Genomic DNA, 27,391 nt, shown 5'->3' with positions numbered 1-27,391 from the left:
TTAGTCCAGTATAGAGCATTCCGGAGAATTAGAGCAGCTCCAAAGAAGTCCTGGAGACATGAGTGAGAGGTTCGAATTAAAGAAATGGAATAATCCGATGTTATCATTTATGATGCATTCCATTTAACCCATCATTTTGTTGGTTGTACCCTTTCTATTTTTGATCTTAGGTTCATATGTATCTTTTTGTCACCCATTTATATTCTTATTATTCTTTGTCTTTCTACATGATATTCCAGTGTTTGATAAAGGCCACCGATACCAACCGATACTCAAAGATGGATATCTTAGATGGCTTAGTAGGTAAGGATACTTCCTCTTCTAGTTTGTATGTTTCGTGATAGTAATTCTTGTATGTTTTGTGTAGCTACTGTATAATGGCTGTTTAATAAAAGAGTAAGGCTAACTTCACATGCTTGCTCATGTGCCTTTATGATCATTGAATGTTCATCAAGTGATTCAGCAGTCCTGCTACTTACCTGTGTGCTGTGTGCAGACTCTGCATGTTTCTTTGTTTACATTTCTGAGCCATGATGAATAGGAGGAGCTGCAGCAGGAGTTTATAAGTGATCCTGCGCCCTCCCCCTCCCCTCTTCCTGTCTCTGTCAGTGGGGATGGACAGTGAAAAGAGAGACACAGCGGGTGACGCCAAGAGGATGTCCTAGAGCAGTGAGAGAGGAAGCTGTGTATATACAGTATGCAGAGGGCAGCATGGTGATAACAGGGAAAAGGCTGAAACTATCAAAAGTGGCAAAGACACAGGTACATGCAGAGACATGTCTAATTGTAGAGAACTCCTTTAATGGGAGGTCTCCTACATTGTAGCCAAGTAACACATTTTCCTTAATCCATTCTGGAAAACATATTTGCATAATCCGACAGAATTCAGTGATTTTGCACATTCAACCTCTTATTCTTCTGTATTTTTTCCTTATTTTTTATCACTGCACTCAGACTTTACACTTTTCTCTTTAATTAGATGATGAGCCCCAGTTTTGGCTTCGAGCTGACTTAGATGACCTCAAGACTTCTGGTCCTAGGAATATTTCTGGAAACATCCCTAATTCTGAGGTGAGTGAAGTGACAATTCTGTGATAAAATGTCTTTATGTATAATGTCGTATAAAGAACAAAGCAAATTACAGGAAGGAACCAGGTTCAGGAAGGAACTAGGGTCAGGAAGGAACTAGGGTCAGGAAGGAACTAGGGTCAGGAAGGAAGCGTTCTCCTTATGGAGAGTTTGCCAATTAAGGTCGCCTTGGAGATAAAGTCATAGTTATCCTCTAGGAAATATGCAAATGTGTTTTCCATGTTGGGAAAAGGAAATTATTGCCTCTTTTTCCACCTTGTAAGGCAGCTCCCTTAGCAGCAAGCATGACTCTCAGGAAGCCTAATAACATAATGTAGGATAAAGCCAAACCAGTATATCTGTTCCAGAAGGAACAGACTCCCAAGTGTAGACAGCGCTGTTTCCATGTGGTTGCATCTCATCAGTGCAGTATTGGGAATTGGTTGTGGAGGATATTGAATGGGATCAGAGAGGAGGAGTTCTCCTTATGTAGAGGTTTGCCAATTAAAGGGAACTTGTCACCTGGGACCTCTTTCACTACAGGCAGATTATAGAAGACCATCACACCTGCAGTGCAAGAATGCCTCTCTGTCTTTTATAAGCATTTGTATTACAATATAATTGTGTGATGTAACTAACCTTGTACCCTGACAGAATCCCCTGTGTAGTCCCAGGGGTTGGGCTTTGGTTTGGTTGCATTTCAAAAAACAACATATGACCTGTCTGTGCTGCAGACTCCTCAGCTCTCAGCCCCCTCCCCTTTTGTTCTCCTGTACAGCTGCTCCCTCCTGCTCCATCACAGAAGTCACAGCCTGGTGAGCTGACGTCAGTGGGGGAGGGAGGAGCTGTACAGGAGCACAAAGCTGTAGGCTTCGATTTCAAGCTAACTATTACCTGTTTGTGTGAGGGAAATAATTAATTATAATAATATTGTCCATCTATCTTGTCATATTTTTATACAATCTTTTTTGCTTTCTAGAAATCCCTGGATGCTGTATCGGAGAAATTGCGCCACATAGGTAACATTGTATGAAATTCTGAAAAATTCTTTAAGAAATTAAGTATTTTAAAACGCTGGATGTAATACAGATAATTTAGGAAGCTGAAAACTATGAAAAATCATGTAAAATACAAAGGGAATTGCCCCTTTTGATGACCCATCATCGGGATAGGACATCAATACTTGACTGTGGTCAGGGGTGGAATTAGGATGCCAAGAGCCCTGGGATGTATGAAAAGTGTGAGCCTTTGAAATGTTTTAACTTTTCTAATGGGTTGAGACTCCCAGCTTCCATAAGGTAAGAGAACCAAGCTCCTTGGAGAAGGAAGGGTTCTTTTATGCTTCTCTTACTTCTGCAGTTTAAGGACTGATGGAGGACATGGATAGGCTCTTGCATACAAGTTGAGGCCTGGTCAGTGGTGGATCTTCATATAGGCGGTATGGGTGGGCACCCGGGGACTTTAGCTTCCCTGGGGCACACGCCTGCCCATACCCAAGCCCTATATGAAGGTTGCTAGGTTAAAGAAAAAAACTTAATACCCACCTTCCAGGTTCTTCTCTCAGGGCCCCATGACGTCTTCTCCCCTTCTGGCCAGCGCACACCACTATGACGTGGTGGGGTTGCGGCTGTATGACGTCATAGTGTTGCGTGCCGCAAGGGCAGGGGGGGGGGGGAGTGGAGAGCCGGAGCTGAGTATAGAGTTATTTTTTTTCAAGGTGGCTCAGTGTGGACATTTCTGTAAAGGGAGGGGTCTTGCAGTGGACAGTTCATTTATTGGGGGGCTCTGCAGTGGACATTTCATTGATGGGAGGGTCCTGCTGTGGACATTTCATTTTTAGGGTCCCTTCTGTGGACATTTAATTTATGGGGTCCCTGCTGTGGACATTTCATTTATGGGGGGCTCTGCAGTGCACATTTCATTAAAGGGGGCATCTGCTGTGCACATTTCATTTTTGGGGGGCTTTGCAGTACACATTTTATTAAAGGGGGCATCTGCTGTGGATATTTCATTAAAAGGGGCATCTGCGGTGGACATTTCAGTAAAAGGGGCATCTGCTGTGGACATTTCATTTTTGGGGGGCTTTGCAGTACACATTTTATTAAAGGGGGCATCTGCTGTGGATATTTCATTAAAAGATTTCATTGTAGACTTATATTGTGCTGATCCAAAGGACAACGACAAGTTAGCTGGATTTTTGGGCTCAGTCTCAATCCCTGGCACTTAGAGGCACTTGTTATGGAAGACAAAGTCACCCAGTTTAGACCAGCTTTTAGCAGAAATTTTTTTCTCTCAATTATTTTTATAATTATTTTTATACACTGAAGGTGACTGTTCTTTACACTTTCTTTATACCTAGCGGATGAAGCCCAGTATACGCGGCAAGGTTATGCCTTTGATTGCCTAAAACCTTATAACCTTGACGTACTTCCTGGAAATATCCCTAATGTTACGGTGAGTGAAGTGACATTTCCACATTGTGTCATTGTGTATCATTTCATATGTGTACGATGAACAAAGCTTATTTAAGGCAGATCCTAGCAGAAGATAACTATGACTTTATGGGTGAATCAATAATGTTCCTTTGCTGCCATCTACTGCCCAAAGAGCAGGTATCTGCCAACTATTTTTGCTATGTTAAATGAATGTAACTTTTCTGAAGTAGGAAAGGCTGTGATTGGCTGGAAGGCTCAGTATATTCAGAACTTTCTGGACAGAGAAATTCTATAAATTCAGCATCTGTTTGGGACTCTGGAATTCTGTCAAGAGATTTAAGTATGTCTGCACCACTGCATCCAGATTGCTGCCCAAGCAGCAGAGCCAATCTGGCTTCTATTACCAGTCCTCTGCCACCGAGGTCAAGGCTGAGATATTATTAAATTCCTACTTCACAATGGAGCATCACAACAGCCAACCAATCCACTACCTTGTGTGTGACTGTAGGAAGGGTCATTTACAGCTACTTTTTCTAAAGATTCCTGTGTGATCCCTGGCTTGGTTCTAACACCACCCATTCACCAGCTACTGTTAGCACACACACAATTGGAGTGCCCCAGGGGGGTCCCTTATCCATATCATGGCCTCCCCTTTTCTAGCATCTCCCTGCTGGGCCTGATAGGCGCTGCCGGGCCTGTTCTTGTGGACCAAGTCACAGTGATAGATCCTGGCGCTTGGCCACACAACAAACCAGTCACTCTGGTCCCTGGGAATCCATCTGCTTACACACTGCCGCCAGGCACCAGTAGGATAATGATGTACTATCCAATCCTCATGGCATCTCCCACTGTATCTTTCTTCTCACTGCCCATCCTCACTGACAGAGACCGGAAGAGGGCACCGAGAAGGGGCAGGATAAGTCATAATTTCCTGCTGCAGCTCCTCCTATCCTGCTGAACTCAAACATGTAAACAAAGAAACATGGAGAGTCTACACACAGTACAAAAGTAAGTGGCAGGACTGCTGAATCACTTGATGAACATTCACGGATTATCCACAAGGCAGTTAAGGATAACTTATGTAAAACAGTAGCCAACCCCTTTAAAGAAATAACTGTACAGGCGGTCCCCTACTTAAGGACACCCGACTTACAGACAACCCATAGTTACAGACAGACCCCTCTGCCCACTGTGACTCTGGATGCTTTATTATAGTCCCAGACTGCAATGATCAGCTGTAAGGTGTCTGTAATGAAGCTTTATTGATAATCCTTGGTCCAATTACAGCAAAAATTTTGAAACTCCAATTGTCACTGAGACAAAAGAAAAAAAATTGTCCAGAACTTCAATTATAAAATATACAGTTTCGACTTACATACAAATTCAACTTAAGAACAAACCTCCAGACCCTATCTTGTATGTAACCCGGGGACTGCCTGTACTTTTATTTTCTGCAAATATTATTTATTTCTACGTGGTCATATTTCTATACAATCTTTCCTGTTTTCTAGAAATCCATGGAAACGATACCGGAGAAACTGCGCCATATAGGTAACCAAATATGGGATAGGAAAAAATCTTTAAACTCATAGGATAAAGTACATTTCACTGAAAAAAGTGCAAAATATAAAAGGTTTTACCATCATTTATCGGTAGAGGCCATCAATACCTGAGCGTGGTCACGGGGGGATTTAGAATGGGAGCCTGAAACAAAATGTAAATTGTGGGTCTCCACCTGAGAAATTTTTAATTTTTTATATTTTAATTTAATTTTTTAATGGTTTGCCACTTACTGCATCACTACATCGTGTGGTGTTCACTTTCATTTATTGATAGGCCCATCAACCAAACTCCATATCTTCATTGTGACCTGTAAGGGTTTTTTTTAAAAAAAATAATCTTTCTGTTTCTAAATTTTATAAGCTTTTTTTTTTTTACCTTGCAGGGGATTTTACTACAAAGCAATTTACAGAGAGAAAAATAGGACCCAAACATTTCTGTGCAAGCTCCATCATTTCCACTGATGGTAAAGGGTTTCTCCTCTTCCTGTATATGATCCTATAATCCACTATGCTATTGGTCTGAATAAGAAAATAGACTCAAAAGGATTCATAATTTGGGGTCAAATTTGGCTCTGCGCTGAATTTGGGGGATTCAACAACCACAACCCTGAAGCCAAACAGACGCCACTGTTCTTGCATTGGGTTCAAGTATAAGGGAAAATCGGGCAAGCTAGTTTATTGGCTGCTGAGCAGTTAATCAACCAGCTTACAGTCCCTAAGTGACCATAGGCATATCCTCTGTGGCCATGGTGGTGAGTGGCAAGACGGGACATGTGACTGTATATGAGCGGTGTCACATGTCCAGACCCCATTACAGGCAGGAGACAGTACTAAGGAGAGGTTTCTGCACTTCTAGGGTCAGGCAGACATGCAGGGACTTCTCAAATACCAATGATTGCCCTTTTCAGGGCACCACGGTAGGCAGACTATGTCAGTAGGGACATTTGGAAAATCCTCTTTTAAGATGAAGAGGAGGAGTAGGAGACTATTGCCACATCAGACAGCTTGTTCTTGACTCTATGCAGCCTGTCCTACATGATCCACTGTATGCTTCAATGCCAGCGGACTGACGCCCAAGGTGTCAACAGTGCCGAAAACTGGTTGGCCACCGTGCTGGAGCTACAAGGATAGCGGAGCATTCATGATTCCACCACTAGAGTGTGAAACTAAAATGAGGGAGTAGAAGCATTCTCTGGTGGAGGCACCACTGAAGGAGATTCTATCTGTTATTGAGAGTTCAGGGGCAGCTTGAGGAGAAGGAAGTCACCAATGCACCATGAACATCAGAACCTCTTCATGAGGGGGATTGAGCATGGCCAAAATGTGGAACGTCATAGTCATATCTCCTCAACCTCCACCACCACCGGTAGGGCACGTAGTACCAGGAGATAGAATGTCCCATTGTGCATATATACAGGAGTAACTGAGATGATGGTCCATGTTGGTATGGGAAGTATAGCTCAAAGCCTAGCACAACTCTCCACATTTTGGTCTTGAAATATTGGAGCTAGTGGGGGGAAGGATCAAAATGAAGAAGAGCAGAGCGGGGACAGACTAGTAGTTGACCTCACTCTACATGTCCCACTGCTGTGGAGACGGAGATGTCCCAGACCTTCATAATCTCCATCCCCGTTTCCCCAACTGCCTTATTGTAGCTGCCCATGTGGTTGACCCTCCATTTTACCATTGTCTGCTTGCCCAATGCATTTGCATGATGTATTATGGTGATTCCTTCAGTTGGGTGAATTTCGACTATTTAAAAACTTGTCCACTCTACATGGCACAAGATTATTTTTCTAGACAGAACGTGACTGACCATCCTCTTACCTTCTCTCATCTTCTAGATCATGACGCCTTGAAGTTTCACCAGCAGCTTTGTCAGTATGAACATCACGTCCTGAGGACGACGTATGAATATTTCCTGGAGGATCTTCAGTACATCGTGGAGAACATGAATCCAAAATCTTTCTTGAATGAATTGTGCTCCAGAAATATCCCCAATGTTGAGGTAAGAGAGTAACCGGAAGTACCCACCAGTGTAGTATAGATATGCTTATAAAGTGTCCAAGTTTTACGGACTACAAGACGCACCTCAGATTTACCAATACAAATATATATACAGACAGTCCCCTACTTAAGGACACCCGACCTCCCTAGATGACATCTAGTTACAGACGGACCCCTCTGCCCCCTGTGACCTCTCTGGATGTTACTATAGTCCCAGGCTGCAATGATCAGCTGTAAGGTGTCTGTAATGAAGCTTTATTGATAATCCTTGGTCCCATCACAGCAAAAAATTTTGAACCTCCAATTGTCACTGGGGAATTTTTATTTTTTGTCTGGATCTAGAATAATAAAATATACAGTTTCGACTTACATACAAATTCAACTTAAGAACAAACCTATGGAACCTATCTTGTACGTAACCCAGGGACTGCCTGTATATGCTTTTATTTATTTAATAATTTTTTACTTTTTTCATTATCAATGCAATAACTTCTTTTTTTTTGTTTTTGTGGGATTTCCCAAATTAGCCTGAGAGGCTCTTTAATATGGAAAGAGATTCTCTTTCTTACCAGTAACAGTTATGAGAAAAAACTATAGGACAAAAAAAAAATAGCTTTTAGTGATAAAATCTTCCCCTGATATTAAATTGACTAACAACTTTTTGTATAATGGGCCAAAAGAAATATAATAACTTTGTAAATATTGCAAGTATAGTTATATTTTTCTATACGATTCCACTTGTGTTCTAGAAATATCTGAGTCTAGAAAATGATAGAAAAACCTTGGCCCGGACTTTACTCCAGGAGATTTTCCATAAAGGAAGAGAAGCTGTGATAGGATTGTGGGTCAGTCTTTACGTCTTACGGAAGGACCATGGTTCCCCTACCCTGGACGCTGTACTGGAGGAGCTCATCCACAGAGGTAACATTACTAGCTGCTGGAAAAGGTTACATCATCATATATTGGGGCTCATTTACGAAGGGTCTGCGGACTGCACTATCGTCAGATATTCCGACAATTTCTGATTTGCGCCGCATTTAACTGGGGATGCAATCGGATTTTGCACATCGGCGCCGGCTTTCATCCGGCAGAAACTGGGGGGAGGTGCCGTCGGATGATCCAACTGATTCGGACTGTGCGCGGGATTTAACATTTAAATTGTGTCGCAAGCCCAAGCACTTATATGCACCAGGAAGAAGAAGGAGAACTCCGGGGACCTGAGCGGGGAAGCAACAGATGCAGGAAATTGGGTGCACGCTCTTAGTGCATTGGAGTTGGGGAATGCACCTTGGGAATCGCGCAGGGACTACCATCAGAAATCAACCTTCTAAGCTAGAGCTGATGGTAAGTTCCTGAAAGGGTGCTAAGCCCTGATCTATCTTTACCTAATCCTATACTTTTTAAACTAAGCTACAATTTATTTACCTAATATGCTAATTATTGGTAGAGGCTACTGTGGCGCAGAGTAGACTCTCCAGGCAGTGGGAGCAAAGGCTACTCTAAGCCCCAGCAGCCTCTGGTAACCCTCCTACCTGTGGCATACTCCTCACACTTCTGCTGTGGTCCTGGGTTCTTCGGGCTTTGTGCATTATGCATTGACTCCGAATTTATAGCCAATGGGAGTTCGACTATACATGTGCACACGGACGTCGGAGCCAGAGTGCATGTGCTGTGCTCAAAGAAGCCAGGACAACGGCAGAAGTGTGAGGAGCACGTAGGAGGGAAACCAGAGGCAACTGGGGCTTGGAGAAGACTTTGTTCCCACAGACTGGAGAGGCTACTCAGCTCCCCAATAGCCTCTGGTAACCCTCCTACCTATGGCGTGCTCCTCACACTTCTGTTATGGTCCTGGGTTCTTCGGGCTTTGTGCATTATGCATTGGCTCCGAATTTAGAGCCAATGGGAGATCGACTATACGTCTGCACTCAGACGTAGGAGCTAGAGTTCATGTTTGGAGTTTGAAGAAGCCAGGACAACGGAAGAAGTGTGAGGAGCACGTAGGAGGGAAACCAGAGGCAACTGGGGCTTGGAGAAGACTTTGCGCCCAAAGCCTTGAGAGGCTACTCAACGCCACAGTAGCCTCTGCCGATAATTAGCATATTAGGTAGATAAAGTGTGGCTTAGTTTAGAAAGTAGTACAGGATTAGTTAAAGATAGATTGGGGCTTAGAACGCTACTAATAGGTAGATTTCTGACGGTAGGTTTAAGGTGTAGCTTTTCATACTTTGCTGCATGCAGAAGGTGTCATTCATTGTGGGATGAGCTGGTGTTTTCATTGATATTATTTAAGAATCTGTACAAACTTTTTGTTCTCTTGATCCTTTTTTTCTACATTATATATTATGTTATATATTATATTTTAATTTTGAAATTAATTAAAGGAAACCTGCTATTAAGGTAGATCCGGTGGTAGGTTCAGCTAATAAATGCCATTGTAGTCCTTTTTAGGGTTAATCCTTTAGCTGTGTTTGAAAAAGTTTCATTGCTCTAATATGCAAATGTGTGGAAAAGGCTACTGGGGCGTGGAATAGACGGAGCTGAGGCTACAAGGCGTGGCTACTCCACGCCCCAGAAGCCTCTTTCACAAATTTGCATATTAGGGCAATAAAACTTTTCCAAACACAGCTAAAGGATTAACCCTAAAAAGGACTACGATGGCATTTATTAGCTGAACCTACCACCGGGTCTACCTTAATGGGTCTTCTTATAAAAAAGTATTTTCCACTTCAAAAATATTTTATTTCTGAAAGATATGAAAGGAACTCTCCGGCAGTACACATGTAATATCTCTTGGTGCTTGCATACATTAACTTCTCTCTTCCCAGTTGTGGTCTAAATGTTTGACAAAGGCTGAAACGTTACAAAAAAAACTTTATACCATTAATACAGAAGTTTCCATATTCTGCCTAATCAATAGGAGGGCTCATAACTTTTTCTAAACATTTGCGGGAGGGGTAGGAACCCTAGTTCTTAGCAGCTTCACCTGCCATTTTGTATCTGTATCTATACACTTTGAATTCTAGCTTTTTAATGTATTTTTTAGGTTTGGTTCTGTTCATAGAAACAATTCAAAAGACCTTTGTATTGAATTTTAGGTGGCCCTCTAGTGGAACAAATCCTGCTGGATAAGTATGGCCACCAACTTCCCCCAGAACTCACAGGTATTTATATGTTTATACAGAAGTTTGGACACAGCTTCTCATTCAAAGAGTTTTCTGTATTTTCATGAATATAAATATTGTAAATTCACACTGAAGACATCAAAACTATGAATTACACATGTGGAATTATAGACTTAATAAAAAAGCGTGAAACTACTGAAAATATGTCTAATATTCCAGGTCCTTCTGCTGTGATCACTGCTTTGCACACTATTGGCTTCTCTATGAGATACAAGAGGTAGTCACCTGAAATGGTCTACACAACACAGGTGCCCTGTCAGGGGTAATAAGGGGGATTTCTCACCTTATAAATGGGGTTGGGGCATCAGTTGTGTTGTGCAGGAGTCAGGTGGATACACGGCTGATCGTCCTACTGAATAGACTGGTAGAATTTGTATTATGGCCAGAAAAAGGCAAGTAAACAGAAAGCAGCGGCCATCATTACTTTAAGAAATGAAGGTCAGTCAGTCCAGAAAAGTTGGGAAAACAAAAGAAACTGACTGACATGAGGAGCGCCCCAGGAAAGGAAGACCAAGAGTCACCTCTGCTGCGGAGGATAAGTTCATCCGAGTCACCAGCCTCAGAAATCGCAGGTAACAGCAGCTCAGATTAGAGACCAGGTCGCTGCCGCACAGAGGTCTAGCAGCAGACACATCTCTACAACAACTGGTAAGAGGAGACTGTGTGCAGCAGCTCCATGGTAACATCGCTGCTAGGAAACCACTGCTAAGGACCGGCACCAAGCACCAGAGACACAAGGAATGGACATTACACCAGGGGAAATCTGGGCTTTGGTCTGAGTCCAAATTTGAGATCTTTGGTTCCAACCACTGTGTCTTTGTGCAACACATAAAAGGTGAAAGAATGGACTCTACATGTCTGGTTCCCACCGTAAAACCTGGAGGAGGAGGTCGATGGTGTGGGGGGCTGTGCTGGTGACACTGTTGGGTGTGATGGTGTGTGGGGGGCTGTGCTGGTGACACTGTTGGGTGTGATGGTGTGGGGGGGGGCTGTGCTGGTGACACTGTTGGGTGTGATGGTGTGGGGGGCTTTGCTGGTGACACTGTTGGGTGTGATGGTGTGTGGGGGAAGGGCTTTGCTGGTGACACTGTTGGGTGTGATGGTGTGGGGGGCTCTGCTGGTGACACTGTTGGGTGTGATGGTGTGGGGGCTGTGCTGGTGACACTGTTGGGTGTGATGGTGTGGGGGGCTCTGCTGGTGACACTGTTGGGTGTGATGGTGTGGGGGGCTCTGCTGGTGACACTGTTGGGTGTGATGGTGTGGGGGGCTGTGCTGGTGACACTGTTGGGTGTGATGGTGTGGGGGCTGTGCTGGTGACACTGTTGGGTGTGATGGTGTGGGGGGCTCTGCTGGTGACACTGTTGGGTGTGATGGTGTGGGGGGCTGTGCTGGTGACAAAGTTGGGTGTGATGGTGTGGGGGGCTGTTCTGGTGACACTGTTGGATGTGATGGGGTGGGGGGGCTGTGCTGGTGACACTGTTGGGTGTGATGGTGTGGACGGCTTTGCTGGTGACACTGTTGGGTGTGATGGTGTGGGGGGGCTTTGCTGGTGACACTGTTGGGTGTGATGGTGTGGGGGCTGTGCTGGTGACACTGTTGGGTGTGATGGTGTGGGGGGGCTGTGCTGGTGACACTGTTGGATGTGATGGTGTGGGGGGCTGTGCTGGTGACACTGTTGGGTGTGATGGTGTGGGGGGCTGTGCTGGTGACACTGTTGGGTGTGATGGTGTGCTGGGGGTGGGGGGGCTTTGCTGGTGACACTGTTGGGGATTTATACTGAACCAGCAGGGTTACCACGGTATCTTGCAGCTGCTGCTATTCTAATTATATCTGGTTTGCTTTTAGTTGGACCATCATTTTTTATTCAATAGGACAATGACCCCCAACACCTCCAGGCTGTGTAAGGGATAGGTGACCAGGAAGAAGAGTGATGGGGAGCTACACCAAATGACCCGGCCGCCACAGTCACCAGACCTGAAACCAATCCAAATGGTTTGGGGTGAGCTGGACCAGTGAGTGAGGGCAAAGGGGCCAACAAGTGCTAAGCATGTCTGGGATCTACTTCAAGACTGTTGGAAGAGCATTTCAGGTGACTACCTCTTGTATCTTATCAGGAGAAGCCAAGAAGGTGCAAAGCAGTGATCACAGCAAAAACCCTAGAATATAAGACGTATTGCCAGTTGTTTAACACTTTTTTGTTCAGTATATAATTCCACATTTGTAAATGATAGTTCTGATGCCATCTGTGTGAATCTACAATTTTTATAGTCATGAAAATACAGAAAACGCTTTGAATGAGAAGGTGTGTCCAAACTTTTGGTCTGTACTCTATGTGTACGTGTACATTATCTATATATGTAAGTGGGTACATTATGTATGTATGTGTATTTGTAGTCACATAGTGGGACTAAAATAAATGTCAAAAAGTTAAGAAAAATAACAATAATAGAATTAAGAAAAGAAATTCTGTTTTCCCAAACTGAACAACATATGGATAAACTATGAACCAAGGAAAGCACTTGGAAATTTTAAAGGTAGCTCTAAAGTTGCCCACAAGTCACCAAAACATTGTGCAGGACACCTGTTACACTTTCAAGACATATTTTCCTTTTTCTCAAAAATCTCTACTTTTACAGAAAATAAAATTTGAATTGTAATGTTAACAAACTTCTTGCTGTCCCTTTATACAATGATTAAAATGCCCTACTGAAAGAAGGCAGAAACCAGACACCAGACCGGGAAAAGTGCAACCAGGCACCAGACACCAGACCAGGAAAAGTGCAACCAGGCACCAGACACCAGACCAGGAAAAGTGCAACCAGGCACCAGACACCAGACCAGGAAAAGTGCAACCAGGCACCAGACACCAGACCAGGAAAAGTGCAACCAGGCACCAGACACCAGACCAGGAAAAGTGCAACCAGGCACCAGACACCAGACCAGGAAAAGTGCAACCAGGCACCAGACACCAGACCAGGAAAAGTGCAACCAGGCACCAGATATGTGTTACGGGTGGTCCCGCAACCCATATCGCGGGCTCACCCGTGCTGCCCAGCCCCCGCCAGCGCGCCGCCAGCGCGTCTCACCTGGCCCGGCTCCCGACTCGCTCCCCTCCGCGATCCGTGCGCGTCCCCGACTGCTAGGGCGCGCGCACGGCTCCTTCTCAAGATTTAAAGGGCCGGCGTGCCATTAATTGCTGCTGGCCATATTGCCCAAATCTATGTAAGCCTGCCTCTTCCTGCAAGCCCTGCCGGATCTTTGTGCCTCACAGCCTGAGAGAAAGCTTTACTGCGATTTGCTTGCGTTCCTGTGTCTCCTGCGTTCCTGTGTCTCCTGCGTTCCTGTGTCCCTCCATGTTCCTGTGTTACCTGAGCTCCTCTGTGTTTCCGTGTACCAGTGATCCTCCGTGCTGCTGTCCTGTGTGCTGTGTTCCCGTACCCTCCTGCTTGGACCTCCTGTTGCTGACCCCGGATTGAACCCTGACGTTGCATCTCTGCCGCCTGCCCTGACCCTGTGCCTGGACTTTGACCACGAGATTGATTGTCGTTCTTGTACCTCAACCTTGGCCGCCACTGCAGACAAGTCACGCCTGAGGAACGACCTGGTGGTACCACGCCACACCTTGTCTAACCCGCTTTGCGGCGGTCTCTGGTGAAAACCGGGTACCACTTAGACTCCGGTCCCAGTTAGTGGCTTGAGTCATCGTCCGCAGTGGTCCAGTGGATCCACAACCCGCAAGCCTGACAATATGTCAGACAAGACAAGTGATGTACAGTAGTGGGTTATAACATAGGGAAATTGGGTGACGCTCCCTATTAGCACATTTCACATCTAACCCCCAAACAGCTTCATTCACCATTTCCTTCCGATCTTCTGACAGAATTTATTGTATAGTTTCATTTTAAAGACATATCATAAAGTTTTTAATTTTTATCCTCAGATTTACAATGTCAACGATTTAAAGATCAGTGGCTAACTGGTTAATGTATATCTGTAAAGTTACTGACAAAAATATTTTTAGCACAGCTGGAGAGAACTTTTGAAAACAATCTGATCGATACTTATATCATGCTGCTCTCTATCACCCCTTCTTATAAAATCATATTCAACTATTCCTGAAGTGAACAGCACTTCCTGGTTGTGACCTCAGCTAGGGCATTGAGGCCAGAGCACTGAGTGCATTCACACGAATCAGGACAGTGTGTGTGTAATTGGACAACCTGAAGCATGTGATGAGTCACATGCTTGTGACATCACTTAAGGTCTTTTGCCAGAACACTTAGGCCTTTCACATGAATCAGGACAGCATGTTAATAATTGAATGACCGAGAGACCTTATGACATCACTCAAGGTCCTGTATTCTTGCACTCTTCTGCAACTGCCCCTCCCAAACAAGCCTTCTCATATTTCCAGCTGTTCTATACGGATTCCCATGGTTACCAGAAAGCATGGCAAATGGAGATTATACTTGAGAGACAAGGTAAAACCTCTGCTAGCAGCTAAGCACTGTGTATTCAACCTCTGCTACATTTACTTGACCTCTCTTTAGTTCAAATTCAATTCAGTGCTTCACCTCCATCTTGGTTTTGACCCCGTTCTGTGCAACTCTGCTTATTTATCTTTGCCTGTTGTTTGTCCCTTGGTGGCATTGTGTGTGCACTGGTCTGTCTGGCTTCATGTTACCTGTCTGCTTCACCATCCAGTAGCTGAACAGAAAACAGCTTTTATTGTGGTTGTATCCTGACATAAATGATTATATATATATATACAATATACAATGTAAACTTTTTTTGTAACATGTTTTCTTTTAATTGTGTTGTTGTCTTTTCTATAGACATTCAGAACTGGCACAAAAGACATATTTATATGAAAACTGAGAAACTTATAGAGAACATACCTCCAAGATGTAACCAGGAGGAGGAGAGTTTTCCATTCTGTACACGTTATGTTGACATCTTCATTGTCTCCACTGATCACATTAGGGAACGCTCTGAGAATGAATTGATAATGACTGGAGTACAACATGAGGAATATTTAAAGAAAAAAAGTAAAAAAATACAACGAATTTCCCCCAACAAGATGTTCCACTGGTGCCACCGGTCCAGACTGATACCACATATGGTGATGGTGGTTGGAGTGCCCGGGGTAGGGAAGACCACGCTGATGCAGAAGTTTGTCTATGACTGGGTGAAGGGGGATCTCTATCAAAGATTCTCTTTTGTCTTTTTCTTCAAATTTCGGGAACTGAACAGACTGGATAAGATTAGTCTGGAGACCCTGATCCTTCATCATTACCCATATCTGTGGCCGCAGCTCGGGAACATCTTACAGGATCCAGATAAACTTCTCTTTATATTTGATGGATTAAATGAAAGCAATCAGACAATGGATTTCACATCCCGTCACTTGTGCTCCGACCCTAAACAGCCGGAACGTTGTGGTCACATTGTGGTCAGTTTGGTGAGAAAGTCTCTTCTTACAGGTTGTTCTGTTCTGATGACCAGTCGCCCGACCAGACTGGCATCAATGGATTGTAAGGTTTTTCATAGAATAATAGAAATTACTGGATTTTTTAGAGAAGAACGACAAAGTTACTTCAAAAATTTCTTCCGTGACCCTGAACTGGCAGAAAAGGCTTTTACCTATGTGAAGCAGAATGACACATTGTACACGTTCTGTTACCTCCCGTCCTACTGCTGGATCATCTGTACAGTATTATCCAGGAGCTTCCAGACAACAAGTAGTGACCAGCAGGTCTCATTATTACCCAGAACCGTGACCCAGCTAATTGCCATATTTGTCGCCAACATCCTGTCCAATCACAGCCTGGAGAAAAGTGGCGCCCAGAAGCTCCTGCAGTCTATCGGATGGATGGCAGAACATGGGGTCATGAATCACTCGATTATATTTGATGATCGGGATCTGGAATCTTTCCATGTGGACAATAAGTCAAATCTCTTATCAAGTTTCCTGATGGAATCGGAGGAACCAGTGTCCTATTCCTTCTTACATCTCACTGTCCAGGAATTCTTCTCTGCCTTTGTGCATTATGCCGATTATTCTCCTGAGAAGTTACAGAAATCACTAGAAAGAGCCAAATCCCATCCTGATGGACGAGGTGAGATGTTCCTCCGCTTCCTGTGTGGTCTATCAGATGCCACCACCAGGTCACTACTAACCGGATACCTGGACACACGAGCAGCTCAGGCCTCCAGAGACGTCATCACTTGGCTGAAGAACTTCATTATAGAAGAACAGAGGCTGGAGGAAAGTAAGGACAAGAAGCGCCATCTTCTCCGGACATTCTACTATCTGTTTGAATCCCGGAATAAGGCTCTAGTGCAGGAATCATTGCAATTATACACAGAATTGGACTTTTCTGATGTTCACATGTGGGATATAGACTGCACCGTGTTGGCATTCATCATGGAAATCTGCACAAATATAAAAGAAATTAATCTATCTGGATGTTCCCTAGACACCAAAGGGCTAGAGAGACTTCTACCAGGGCTTAATAACCTCCAGAATCTCAGGTACATATTTCAGTATATTTTTATTTATTTATATTTGTATTGTGGTTCAGAATTGAAATATGAAAATATTTTTCAATATGCATGCACAATACAGGAGGTCCCCTACTTAAGAAAACCTGACTTACTGACGACCCCTAGTTACAAAAAGTCCTCTGGATATTGTACTTTAGCCTTAGCCTACAATGATCAGCTGTATCAGTTATCAGAGATGTCTCCAATAAAGATTTATTTTTAATCCTGGTTCTTATGACTATCCAAAATTTTTAAAATCCAATTGTCACAGAGACCAAAAAAAATTTGACTGGAGCTACAATGATAAAATATACAGTTCCGACTTGCATCCAAATTCAACTTAAGAACAAACCTACAGAAGCTATCCTGTACATAACCCGGGGACTGCCTGCAATGATGTATTTTTATTGTATGGATTGTTGCAGACATGGTAATACCTTATGTGTTGGAGTTTTTTAAAATGATATTCAGCTTTTTTTATTATACACTTTAGATTTATGTAGGGGATTGGGGGCGTTTAAATATTTATCTTTTTTTAAATTTATTTTTAACATTTTTTAAATTTATTTTGTAGTCCTCTTATGGGACTTGAACAAGTGATCTTCTGATCATTGTGAACACTAGTGCACTGAAGTAATCGTGTAGTGCACTTGCAGGACACACAATGAGCATAAATCACACCCGAGACAGTCTTCACAGTCCATATCACATTATTTTATACATTTTCCACTTGGTTCATGTTTCAGAACCTCCCATTGATTAATTAGTCCACAGGGTCTTTCAGGATTGGAGAGAAAGTGATAGAGGGGAGAGTCCAGGGATATGTAAACAGTTTCTTTGTCTCCAAGTCCTGATGGAGGACGGGTAAGTGGGGTGCTGGAGAGATGTCCTTGTGTTCTCTTTGAGGTCTGCAGAAACAGGCTTGAGGTCACACATTACCAAACTGCATCCTACCACCCTGTCATAAACTGTGCTTACTGCTTCGGAGAGGCTATTCGATCCAATTTCCTATTCAATCCAATTTGAAAATTTGTATTTAGTTTTTTTAAAACGCACTCTTTAGGTGCTCCAGTGCTATGACCAAAGCATTGTAAGAGTTAAAAGCTGGCACTCAGAACAGTGCCAGTTGTTGGAATATTACGAGCAGCTGGCAGGAAGTTGAGCATTCATGCCATAAAGCATAAAAGTCTTAATGTTAATTTATTGAATGTCTTTTGACCCCATATACTGTATTTTTTAGTTTACCTAAAATTCGCCACACAAAATCAGTGGCTTCAAGTGATGTCATCTAGGGATTTTACTAACATATGAAATGTTCAGATTGTTGTACTAACTCTTTGTAGACATAGAACTTAAATCTTATTTTATTTTTCTCACAGTTTGGCTGGTAATAATCTACCAGTCACATCCTGCATCCAGCTGGCATCTTTAATAAGGAAAAACCAGACCCTAAAGAGACTTGACCTGTCTTTTAACTGTCTATCTGGTCCTCACTTCAGTGAGCTGATGGATGCTCTTTCCAGTCAGGGCTGCAGGATAGAGGGATTAAGGTGAGTAATAAAGATGTGTAGAATAGGAGACATTACTGTGAGTATAAGATGTGTGCAGGAGGAGACATTACTGTGAGTATAAGAAATGTGTACAGGAGGAGACATAACAGTGAGTATAAGAGATGTGTACAGGAGGAGACATTACAGTAAGTATAAGAGATGTACAGGAGAAGACATTATAGTGAGTATAAGAGATGTGTACAGGAGGAGACATTACAGTGAGTATAAGAGATGTGTACAGGAGGAGACCTTACAGTGAGTATAAGAGATGTGTACAGGAAGAGACATTACAGTGAATATAAGAGATGTGTACAGGAGGAGACATTACAGGGAGTATAAGAGATTTGTATAGGAGGAGACATTACAGTAAGTATAAGAGATGTGTACAGGAGGAGACATTACTGTGAGTATATGATATGTCTACAGGAGGAGACATTGCAGTGATTATAAGAGATGTGTACACGAGGAGACATTACAATGAGTATAAGAGATGTGTACAGGAGGAGACATTACTGTGAGTAGAAGAGATATGTACAGGAGGAGACATTACTGTGAGTAGAAGAGATGTGTACAGGAGGAGACATTACTGTGAGTATAAGAGATGTGTACAGGAGGAGACATTACAGTGAGTATAAGAGATGTGTACAGGAGGAGACATTACAGTGAGTATAAGAGATGTGTACAGGAGGAGACATTACAGTGAGTATATGAGATGTCTACAGGAGGAGACATTGCAGTGATTATAAGAGATGTGTACAGGAGGAGACATTACAATGAGTATAAGAGATGTGTACAGGAGGAGACATTACTGTGTATATAAGAGATGTGTGCAGGAGGAGACATTACTGTGAGTATAAGAGATGTGTGCAGGAGGAGAAATTACAGGGAGTATAAGAGATGTGTACAGAAGGAGACATTACTGTGAGTATAAGAGATGTGTACAGGAGGAGATATTACAATGCGTATAAGAGATGTGTATAGGAGGAGACATTACTGTGAGTATAAGAGATGTGTACAGGAGGAGACATTACTGTGAGTATAAGATATGTGTACAGGAGGAGACCTTACAATGAGTATAAGAAATGTGTACAGGAGGAGACATTACTGTAAGTATAAGAGATGTGTGCAGGAGGAGACATTACAGGGAGTATAAGAGATGTGTACAGAAGGAGACATTACTGTGAGTATAAGAGATGTGTATAGGAGGAGATATTACCATGCGTATAAGAGATGTGTACAGGAGGAGACATTACTGTGAGTATAAGAGATGTGTACAGGAGGAGACATTACTGTGAGTATAAGATATGTGTACAGGAGGAGACCTTACAATGAGTATAAGAAATGTGTACAGGAGGAGACATTACTGTGAGTATAAGAGATGTGTGCAGGAGGAGACATTACAGGGAGTATAAGAGATGTGTACAGAAGGAGACATTACAGTGAGTATAAGAGATGTGTACAGGAGGAGACATTACAGTGAGTATAAGAGATGTGTACAGGAGGAGACATTACAGTGAGTATAAGAGATGTGTACAGGAGGAGACATTACAGGGAGTATAAGAGATTTGTATAGGAGGATACATTACAGTAAGTATAAGAGATATGTACAGGAGGAGACATTACAGTGAGTATATGAGATGTCTACAGGAGGAGACATTGCAGTGATTATAAGAGATGTGTACAGGAGGAGACATTACAATGAGTATAAGAGATGTGTGCAGGAGGAGAAATTACTGTGTGTATAAGAGATGTGTGCAGGATTAGACATTACAGGGAGTATAAGAGATGTGTACAGAAGGAGACATTACTATGAGTATAAGAGATGTGTACAGGAGGAGATATTACAATGTGTATAAGAGATGTGTACAGGAGGAGACTAGAGATGAGCGAACATACTCGTCCGAGCTTGATGCTCTTTTGAGCATTAGCGTACTCGAAACTGCTCGTTGCTCGGACAAATACTTTGCCCGCTTGAGAAAATGGCATCTCCCGCCGTTTTGCTTTTTGGCGGCCAGAAACAGAGCCAATCACAAGCCAGGAGACTCTGCACTCCACCCAGCATGACGTGGTACCCTTACACGTCGATAGCAGTGGTTGGCTGGCCAGATCAGGTGACCCTGGAATAGACTAGCCCCTGCGCGCACTGCTCAGATCATTCTGTGTCTGGATGCCGCTAGGGAGAGAGCTGCTGCTGGTCAGGGAAAGCGTTAGGCTGTTCTATTAGAATAGTGTTAGGCAGGAGTGATTCTACAAGAACCCAACAGCCCTTCTTAGGGCTACAATAACGTTATACATTTTTTTTTTATTTGCTTGTGGCTGGGCTTGCTGGCATTAGTAGTGCAGCTAGTACCATATTGTGAGGAATTTGCAGGGGGACTTGCTACCGTTGTGTTTAGCTCTTAGTGACACACATATCCACCTCAAACACCAAAGTGGGACAATTTATTAGGGGTTTGATTAGAATTAGGCAGAGTCTGCTGATTTACTTATTTTTTTTACCTTTATTTCATTTTATAGCTCAAACTCATCTTGCAAAGCAGTGTGCTTTCATTGTAGGCTACAAAATAGCCATAGGAGAACCCCAACGGCTTACTTAGGCCTACAATAGCGTTATATTTTCCTTTTTTTTGTTTGCTTGTGGCTGGGCTTGCTGGCATTAGTAGTGCAGCTAGTACCATATTGTGAGGAATTTGCTGGGAGACCTGCAACCGTTGTGTTTAGCTCTTAGTGACACACATATCCACCTCAAACACTGAAGTGGGACAATTTTTTAGGGGTTTGATTAGAATTAGGCAGAGTCTGCTGATTTACTTATTTTTTTTACCTTTATTTCATTTTATAGCTCAAACTCATCTTGCAAAGCAGTGTGCTTTCAGTGTAGGCTACAAAACAGCCATAGGAGAACCCCAACGGCTTACTTAGGCCTACAATAGCGTTATATTTTCTTTTTTATTGTTTGCTTGTGGCTGGGCTTGCTGGCATTAGTAGTGCAGCTAGTACCATATTGTGAGGAATTTGCTGGGAGACCTGCGACTGTTGTGTTTAGCTCTTAGTGACACGCATATCCACCCCAAACACCGAAGTGGGACAATTTATTAGGGGTTTGATTTGAATTAGGCAGAGTCTGCTGATTTATTTATTTTTTACCTTTATTTCATTTTATAGCTCAAAGTCATCAGCCACAGCACAAAATCCAGTTGTGTGCTGTCAGTGTAGGTTAGAAACTAGCCATAGCAATAGGATAGCATCGTTTTGTTAAAAAAAAAAAAAAAAATAAACACAAAAAAAAAAAAATTAAAAGTTTACACTTTAATTTGGAAAATGTTTAACCCGAGGGCTAGGGGTAGAGGACGAGGGCGTGGACGTGGGCGTCCAACTACTGCAGGGGTCAGAGGCCGTGGTCCTGGGCGGGGTGAGACACCACCTGCTGATGAGGGAGCAGGGGAACGCCGCAGAGCTACACTCCCTAGGTTCATCATGTCTCAAGTTACTGGGACTCGTGGTAGAGCACTGTTGAGGCCAGAACAGTGCGAAGAGGTGATGTCGTGGATTGCGAACAATGCTTCTAGCCATTTGTCCACCAGTCAGTCTTCCACGCAGTCCAGCCATGTCACCGTAATCAGCACTCCTCCTGCTCCTCCACCTCAGCCTCCTTCCCCCCAGTCTGCCCCCTCCCAGCAAAATTTGGCATTTGAACCGGCATACTCTGAGGAACTGTTTTCTGGACCCTTCCCACAGTCACAAACCACTTGTCCGGTTGCTGCTGAGCAATTTTCCGATGCCCAGGTTTTCCACCAGTCGCAGTCTGTGGGTGATGATGACATTATTGACGTAGTGGAAGAAGTGTGTAAAGAGGTGTCGGACGATGAGGAGACACGGTTGTCAGACAGTGGTGAAGTTGTTGTCAGGGCAGGAAGTCCGAGGGGGGAGCAGACTGAGGGATCGGAGGATGATGAGGTGACAGACCCAAGCTGGGTTGATAGGCCGGGTGAACACAGTGCTTCTGAGACGGAGGCGAGTCCTATAGCAGAACAGGTTGGAAGAGGCAGTGGTGGGGCCAGACGGAGAGGCAGGGCCAGAGCTGGTGCATCAGCGCCAAATGTTGCCCGTAGTCAAGCTCCCTTGGCGAGGGCTAGATTTTCAGAAGTCTGGAGGTTCTTTAAAGAAACACCGGATGACCGACGGACTGTGGTGTGCAACCTTTGCCAAAGCAGGATCAGCAGGGGTTCCACCACTACTAGCTTAACTGCCACCAGTATGCGCAGGCATATGAATGCTAAACACCCCTCTCAATGGCACCAAGCCCGTTCACCTCCGGCCGGGCACACCACTGCTCCTTCCCCTGTGTCATCTGCTAGTCAGCCCCCTGCCCAGGACCACGGCCCAAACACCTCCCGTGCGAAAACCCCATCTTCGCCTCCACGATCCTCCACAGCATCCACCAGCGTTCAGCTCTCCATACCCCAGACGCTGGAGCGCAAAAGGAAGTATAGCGCAACCCACCCACACACCCAAGCCCTCAACGTCCACATCTCCGAGTTGCTTAGCCTGGAGATGCTGCCCTATAGGCTGGTAGAGACCGAGGCCTTTCGAAACCGCATGGCGGCGGCCGCCCCTCGGTATTCGGTCCCCAGCCGCCACTACTTTTCCCGATGTGCCGTCCCAGCCCTGCACAAGCACGTGTCAGAGAACATCATCCGTGCCCTGACCAACGCCGTTTCTGACAAGGTCCACCTGACCACGGACACGTGGACGAGTGCTGCCGGGCAGGGCCACTATATATCGCTGACGGCACATTGGGTTTACTTGGTGGAGGCTGGGACCGAGTCTGACCATGGGGCTGGTCATATACTGCCGACGCCGAGGATTGCGGGGCCTACCTCGGTCCAGGTCTCAAAGGCCTACTATGCCTCCTCCTCCTCCCACCCCTCCTCCACCTCCTCCTCCGAATTACCATCCGTGGGCATGGCGCCATCAGTCGGTAGCTCTAGGCACAGCAGCAGTGCTCAAACTGCTGAGCCTAGGCGATAAAAGGCACACCGCCCAAGAGCTATTACAGGGCATCACGGCGCAGACTGATCTGTGGCTGGCACCGCTGAACCTGAAGCCAGGCATGGTTGTGTGTGACAACGGCCGTAACCTGGTGGCGGCTCTGCAACTCGGCAGACTGACACATGTGCCATGCGTTCATAGTTCAGCGTTTCCTCAAGACATACCCCAATCTGTCTGATTTGCTCACGAAGGTGCGCCGCATCTGTGCGCATTTCAGGAAGTCCAGCACAGATGCTGCCACTCTCAGGGCAGCGCAGCGCCGCCTCCAACTGCCCGCTCACCGACTGTTGTGCGACGTGCCCACGAGGTGGAATTCAACATTAACCATGTTATCCAGAGTTTACCAGCAGCGCAGAGCGATTGTAGACTGCCAGATGTCAACTTCCACCAGAACTGGTAGTCAGGTCAGTCAGCTTCCTCAAGTCTACAATGAGGAGTGGATGTGGATGTCTGATATCTGTCAGGTGCTGAGTAACTTTGAGGAGTCAACACAGATGGTCAGTGGCGATGCCGCCATCATCAGCCTTACCATCCAGCTGCTTGGCCTGTTGAAAAACTCTCTGGTCAGCATGAAGTCGGAAGCTTTGCGCTCGTCACAAGAGACGGGGGGAGAAGATTCCCTGGTTGATAGCCAAAGCACCCTTAGGTCTGTTTCTCAGCGCATATCGGAGGAGGTGGAGGAGGATGAGGAGGAAGAGGAGGAGAATGTTGGCGAGACAGAAGAGGGGACCATTGTTCAGTCCTTCACTGTTCAGCGTGTATGGGCAGAAGAAGAGGAGTTGGAGGAGTTGGAGGAGGAGGAAATGGGCAGTCAGGCCAGTGAGGGGAGTGAATTCTTGCGCGTTGGGACTCTGGCACATATGGCAGATTTCATGCTAGGCTGCCTATCCCGTGACCCTCGCGTTCAAAAAATTTATTCCAGCACCGATTACTGGGTATTCACTCTCCTGGACCCACGGTACAAGCAAAATCTTTCCACTCTCATCCCTGGAGAGGAAAGGAGTGTGAGAATGCATGAATACAAGCAGGCCCTGGTGCACAAGCTGAAACAGTATTTCCCTTCTGACAGCGCTAGCGGCAGAGTGCGTACTTCTGCGGGACAAGTAGCGAGGGAGAGTAGGCGAGCAGGCAGCTTTTCCAGCACTGGCAGAGGTACGCTTTACAAGGCCTTTGCCTGTTTTATGTCCCCCCAGCAAGACACTGTCACCTGTCCCCAGTCTCGGCAGAGTAGGGCTGATCTTTACAGAAAGATGGTGAGGGAGTACATAGCTGACCATACCATCGTCCTAAATGATCACACAGCTCCCTACAACTACTGGGTTTCAAAGCTGGACATGTGGCACGAACTGGCGCTGTACGCCTTGGAGGTTCTTGCCTGCCCTGCCGCTAGCGTGTTGTCCGAGCGAGTTTTCAGTGCAGCTGGTGGCATCATCACCGATAAGCGTACACGCCTGTCGACTGACAGCGCTGACAGGCTGACGCTTATCAAGATGAATAAAGCCTGGATTTCTCCGGATTTTCATTCTCCACCAGGTGAAAGAAGCTCAACCTGAATAATGTATGCACTCCTCCTCCTCATTGTCCTCCTTCTCCTCCTCTTTGTACACTAAAGCATAGGAAACTGGCTATTTTTTGCCAGGGCCAACTGGCTCTAGCTATAGTACTCTATGTATTTAATTTTTCTGGAGGGCCACCTACCCGGTCCTCTGTTTTAAGCAATTTTTGGGAGTGCCACATACAGGCACTCAATTTATTTAATTTTTCTGGAGTACCACCTACCTGCTCCTCTGGTTTGAAAACTTTTTTGGACTGCCACATACAGGCACTATCCAAATTAAATTGTCTCCATAGCAGCCTCCACATGTCGTCTTTTTAGCTGGCTCCACACGTTGTCTCCATTGCTACCTCCACACGTCATCGCCATAGCTGCCTCCAAAAGTCATCCATATAGCTGCCTCCATACATTGTCTCCTTATCAAACGAACTGTGTCAGGCAGAATTTTGGGTTGTTTTCATGGATTCCACATCAAACTTGTTAACTTTGTCGCCACCCTGCTGTGTAATCCACAAAATATGCTGGCAAACTTTTATCATTTACCAATATTATTTCAGCGCTTCTTGCGCATCTGTTTACATTCCCCTCACCCGCCATATCCCAAACTTATAAGAACGCTACTACACTTGATCTTATACAAAAGGTTCTTAGAAGTGCTGTTTGGGGAGTAGCCTAGAGACAGGGGCTTGGATTGGCGAAAGCTCGCCTGGCAGCGGAGCGCCAGCTCCATCTCAAGATCCAACTAACATAGTTTTAACTGCAGCACCTTTAATCTACTACTAGTTCACTGCCTCCATACATCGTCCCCTTATCAAACGAGCTGTGTCGGGCAGAATTTTGGGTTGTTGTCATGGCTTCCACATCAAACTTGTTAACTTTGTCGCTACCCTGCTGTGTAATCCACAAAATATACTGGCAAACTTTTATCATTTACCAATATTATTTCAGCGCTTCTTGCGCATCTGTTTACATTCCCCTCACCCGCCATATCCTAAACTTATAAGAACGCTACTACACTTGATCTTATACTAAAGGTTCTTAGAAGTGCTGTTTGGGGAGTAGCCTAGAGACAGGGGCTTGGATTGGCGAAAGCTCGCCTGGCAGCGGAGCACCAGCTCCATCTCAAGATCCAACTAACATAGTTTTAACTGCAGCACCTTTAATCTACTACTAGTTCACTGCCTCCATACATCGTCCCCTTATCAACGAGCTGTGTCGGGCAGAATTTTGGGTTGTTTTCATGGCTTCCACATCAAACTTGTTAACTTTGTCGCCACCCTGCTGTGTAATCCTCAAAATATACTGGCAAACTTTTATCATTTACCAATATTATTTCAGCGCTTCTTGCGCATCTGTTTACATTCCCCTCACCCGCCATATCCTAAACTTATAAGAACGCTACTACACTTGATCTTATACAAAAGGTTCTTAGAAGTGCTGTTTGGGGAGTAGCCTAGAGACAGGGGCTTGGATTGGCGAAAGCTCGCCTGGCTGCGGAGTGTCAGCTCCATCTCATGATCCAACTAACATAGTTTTAACTGCAGCACCTTTAATCTACTACTAGTTCACTGCCTCCATACATCGTCCCCTTATCAAACGAGCTGTGTCAGGCAGAATTTTCAGGTGTTTCACCAGATACATAGTGGAACGCGGCCCATCTGTCGCCGCCATGCTGGAGACCTGAAGTTGCAATCATAGCAGCGCAATATGGATGCCCCATACTGTTGCTCTTAATCATGGAACCATTTCCGTAAAAACAATTAAAAATAGAACCACTATGCTATTCCATTATTCCTAGGTGAAATATTCAAACGACCCGGCCTGCTTTGAAAATTATAATTTTTTCAAAGTAAACGCTTCTGGCCCCCAGGCCCATTTTGGGTGGAGAGGAGCCGAGAGACAGGGGCTTGGACAGGCGAAAGCTCGTCTGGCAGTGCACCGCCAGCTCCATCCCAAGATTAGGCAGCCTCAGAGGCATCCATGCATGCTGCCCCTGCTGTTTCCTGTCCATTTTGCCTCCACGATCCTCCACAGCGTCCACCAATGTCTCATTTCAACTCTCTATACCCCAGACGCTGGAGCACGAGAGGATATGCAGCACATCATCCCCTTATCAAACGAGCTGTGTCAGGCAGAATTTTCAGGTGTTTCACCAGATACATAGTGGAACTCGGCCCATCTGTCGCCGCCATGCTGGAGACCTGAAGTTGCAATCATAGCAGCACAATATGGATGCCCCATACTGCCGCTCTTAATCATGGAAGTTGTCTCCATGGCTGCCTCCACATGTCGTCCCCTTATCAAAAGAGCTGTGTCAGGCTCATTTTTCGGGTGTTTCACCAGATACGTTATGGAACTTGGTCACTATGTCACCACCATGCTGTGTTATCGACTAAACATACCGTCAACCTTTTGTTCACATAGGAAATCATTT

General features: G+C 44.8%; 1 protein-coding gene across 2 annotated transcripts in view; it reads left to right on the top strand.

The window, feature by feature from the left end:
- Positions 1-27,391, top strand: part of LOC140069270 (NACHT, LRR and PYD domains-containing protein 3-like) — a 43,365-nt gene that overhangs the window by 11,674 nt on the left and 4,300 nt on the right. For both annotated transcript variants that reach the window (XM_072114753.1, XM_072114754.1), the window contains exons 2-12: positions 240-303; positions 980-1,071; positions 2,048-2,087; positions 3,428-3,522; positions 5,015-5,054; positions 5,449-5,529; positions 6,910-7,073; positions 7,822-7,993; positions 10,168-10,233; positions 15,090-16,788; positions 18,180-18,350. In XM_072114753.1, coding sequence (XP_071970854.1) covers positions 240-303; positions 980-1,071; positions 2,048-2,087; positions 3,428-3,522; positions 5,015-5,054; positions 5,449-5,529; positions 6,910-7,073; positions 7,822-7,993; positions 10,168-10,233; positions 15,090-16,788; positions 18,180-18,350 — 2,684 coding nt within the window. The remainder of the gene's footprint in view (positions 1-239; positions 304-979; positions 1,072-2,047; positions 2,088-3,427; positions 3,523-5,014; positions 5,055-5,448; positions 5,530-6,909; positions 7,074-7,821; positions 7,994-10,167; positions 10,234-15,089; positions 16,789-18,179; positions 18,351-27,391) is intronic.

The sequence above is a fragment of the Engystomops pustulosus genome, chromosome 7 (genome assembly GCF_040894005.1).
Source record: "Engystomops pustulosus chromosome 7, aEngPut4.maternal, whole genome shotgun sequence".
Lineage (NCBI taxonomy): Eukaryota > Metazoa > Chordata > Amphibia > Anura > Leptodactylidae > Engystomops > Engystomops pustulosus.
Note: the sequence above shows the minus strand (reverse complement) of the source record. Positions and strands in the feature narration are given on the sequence as shown.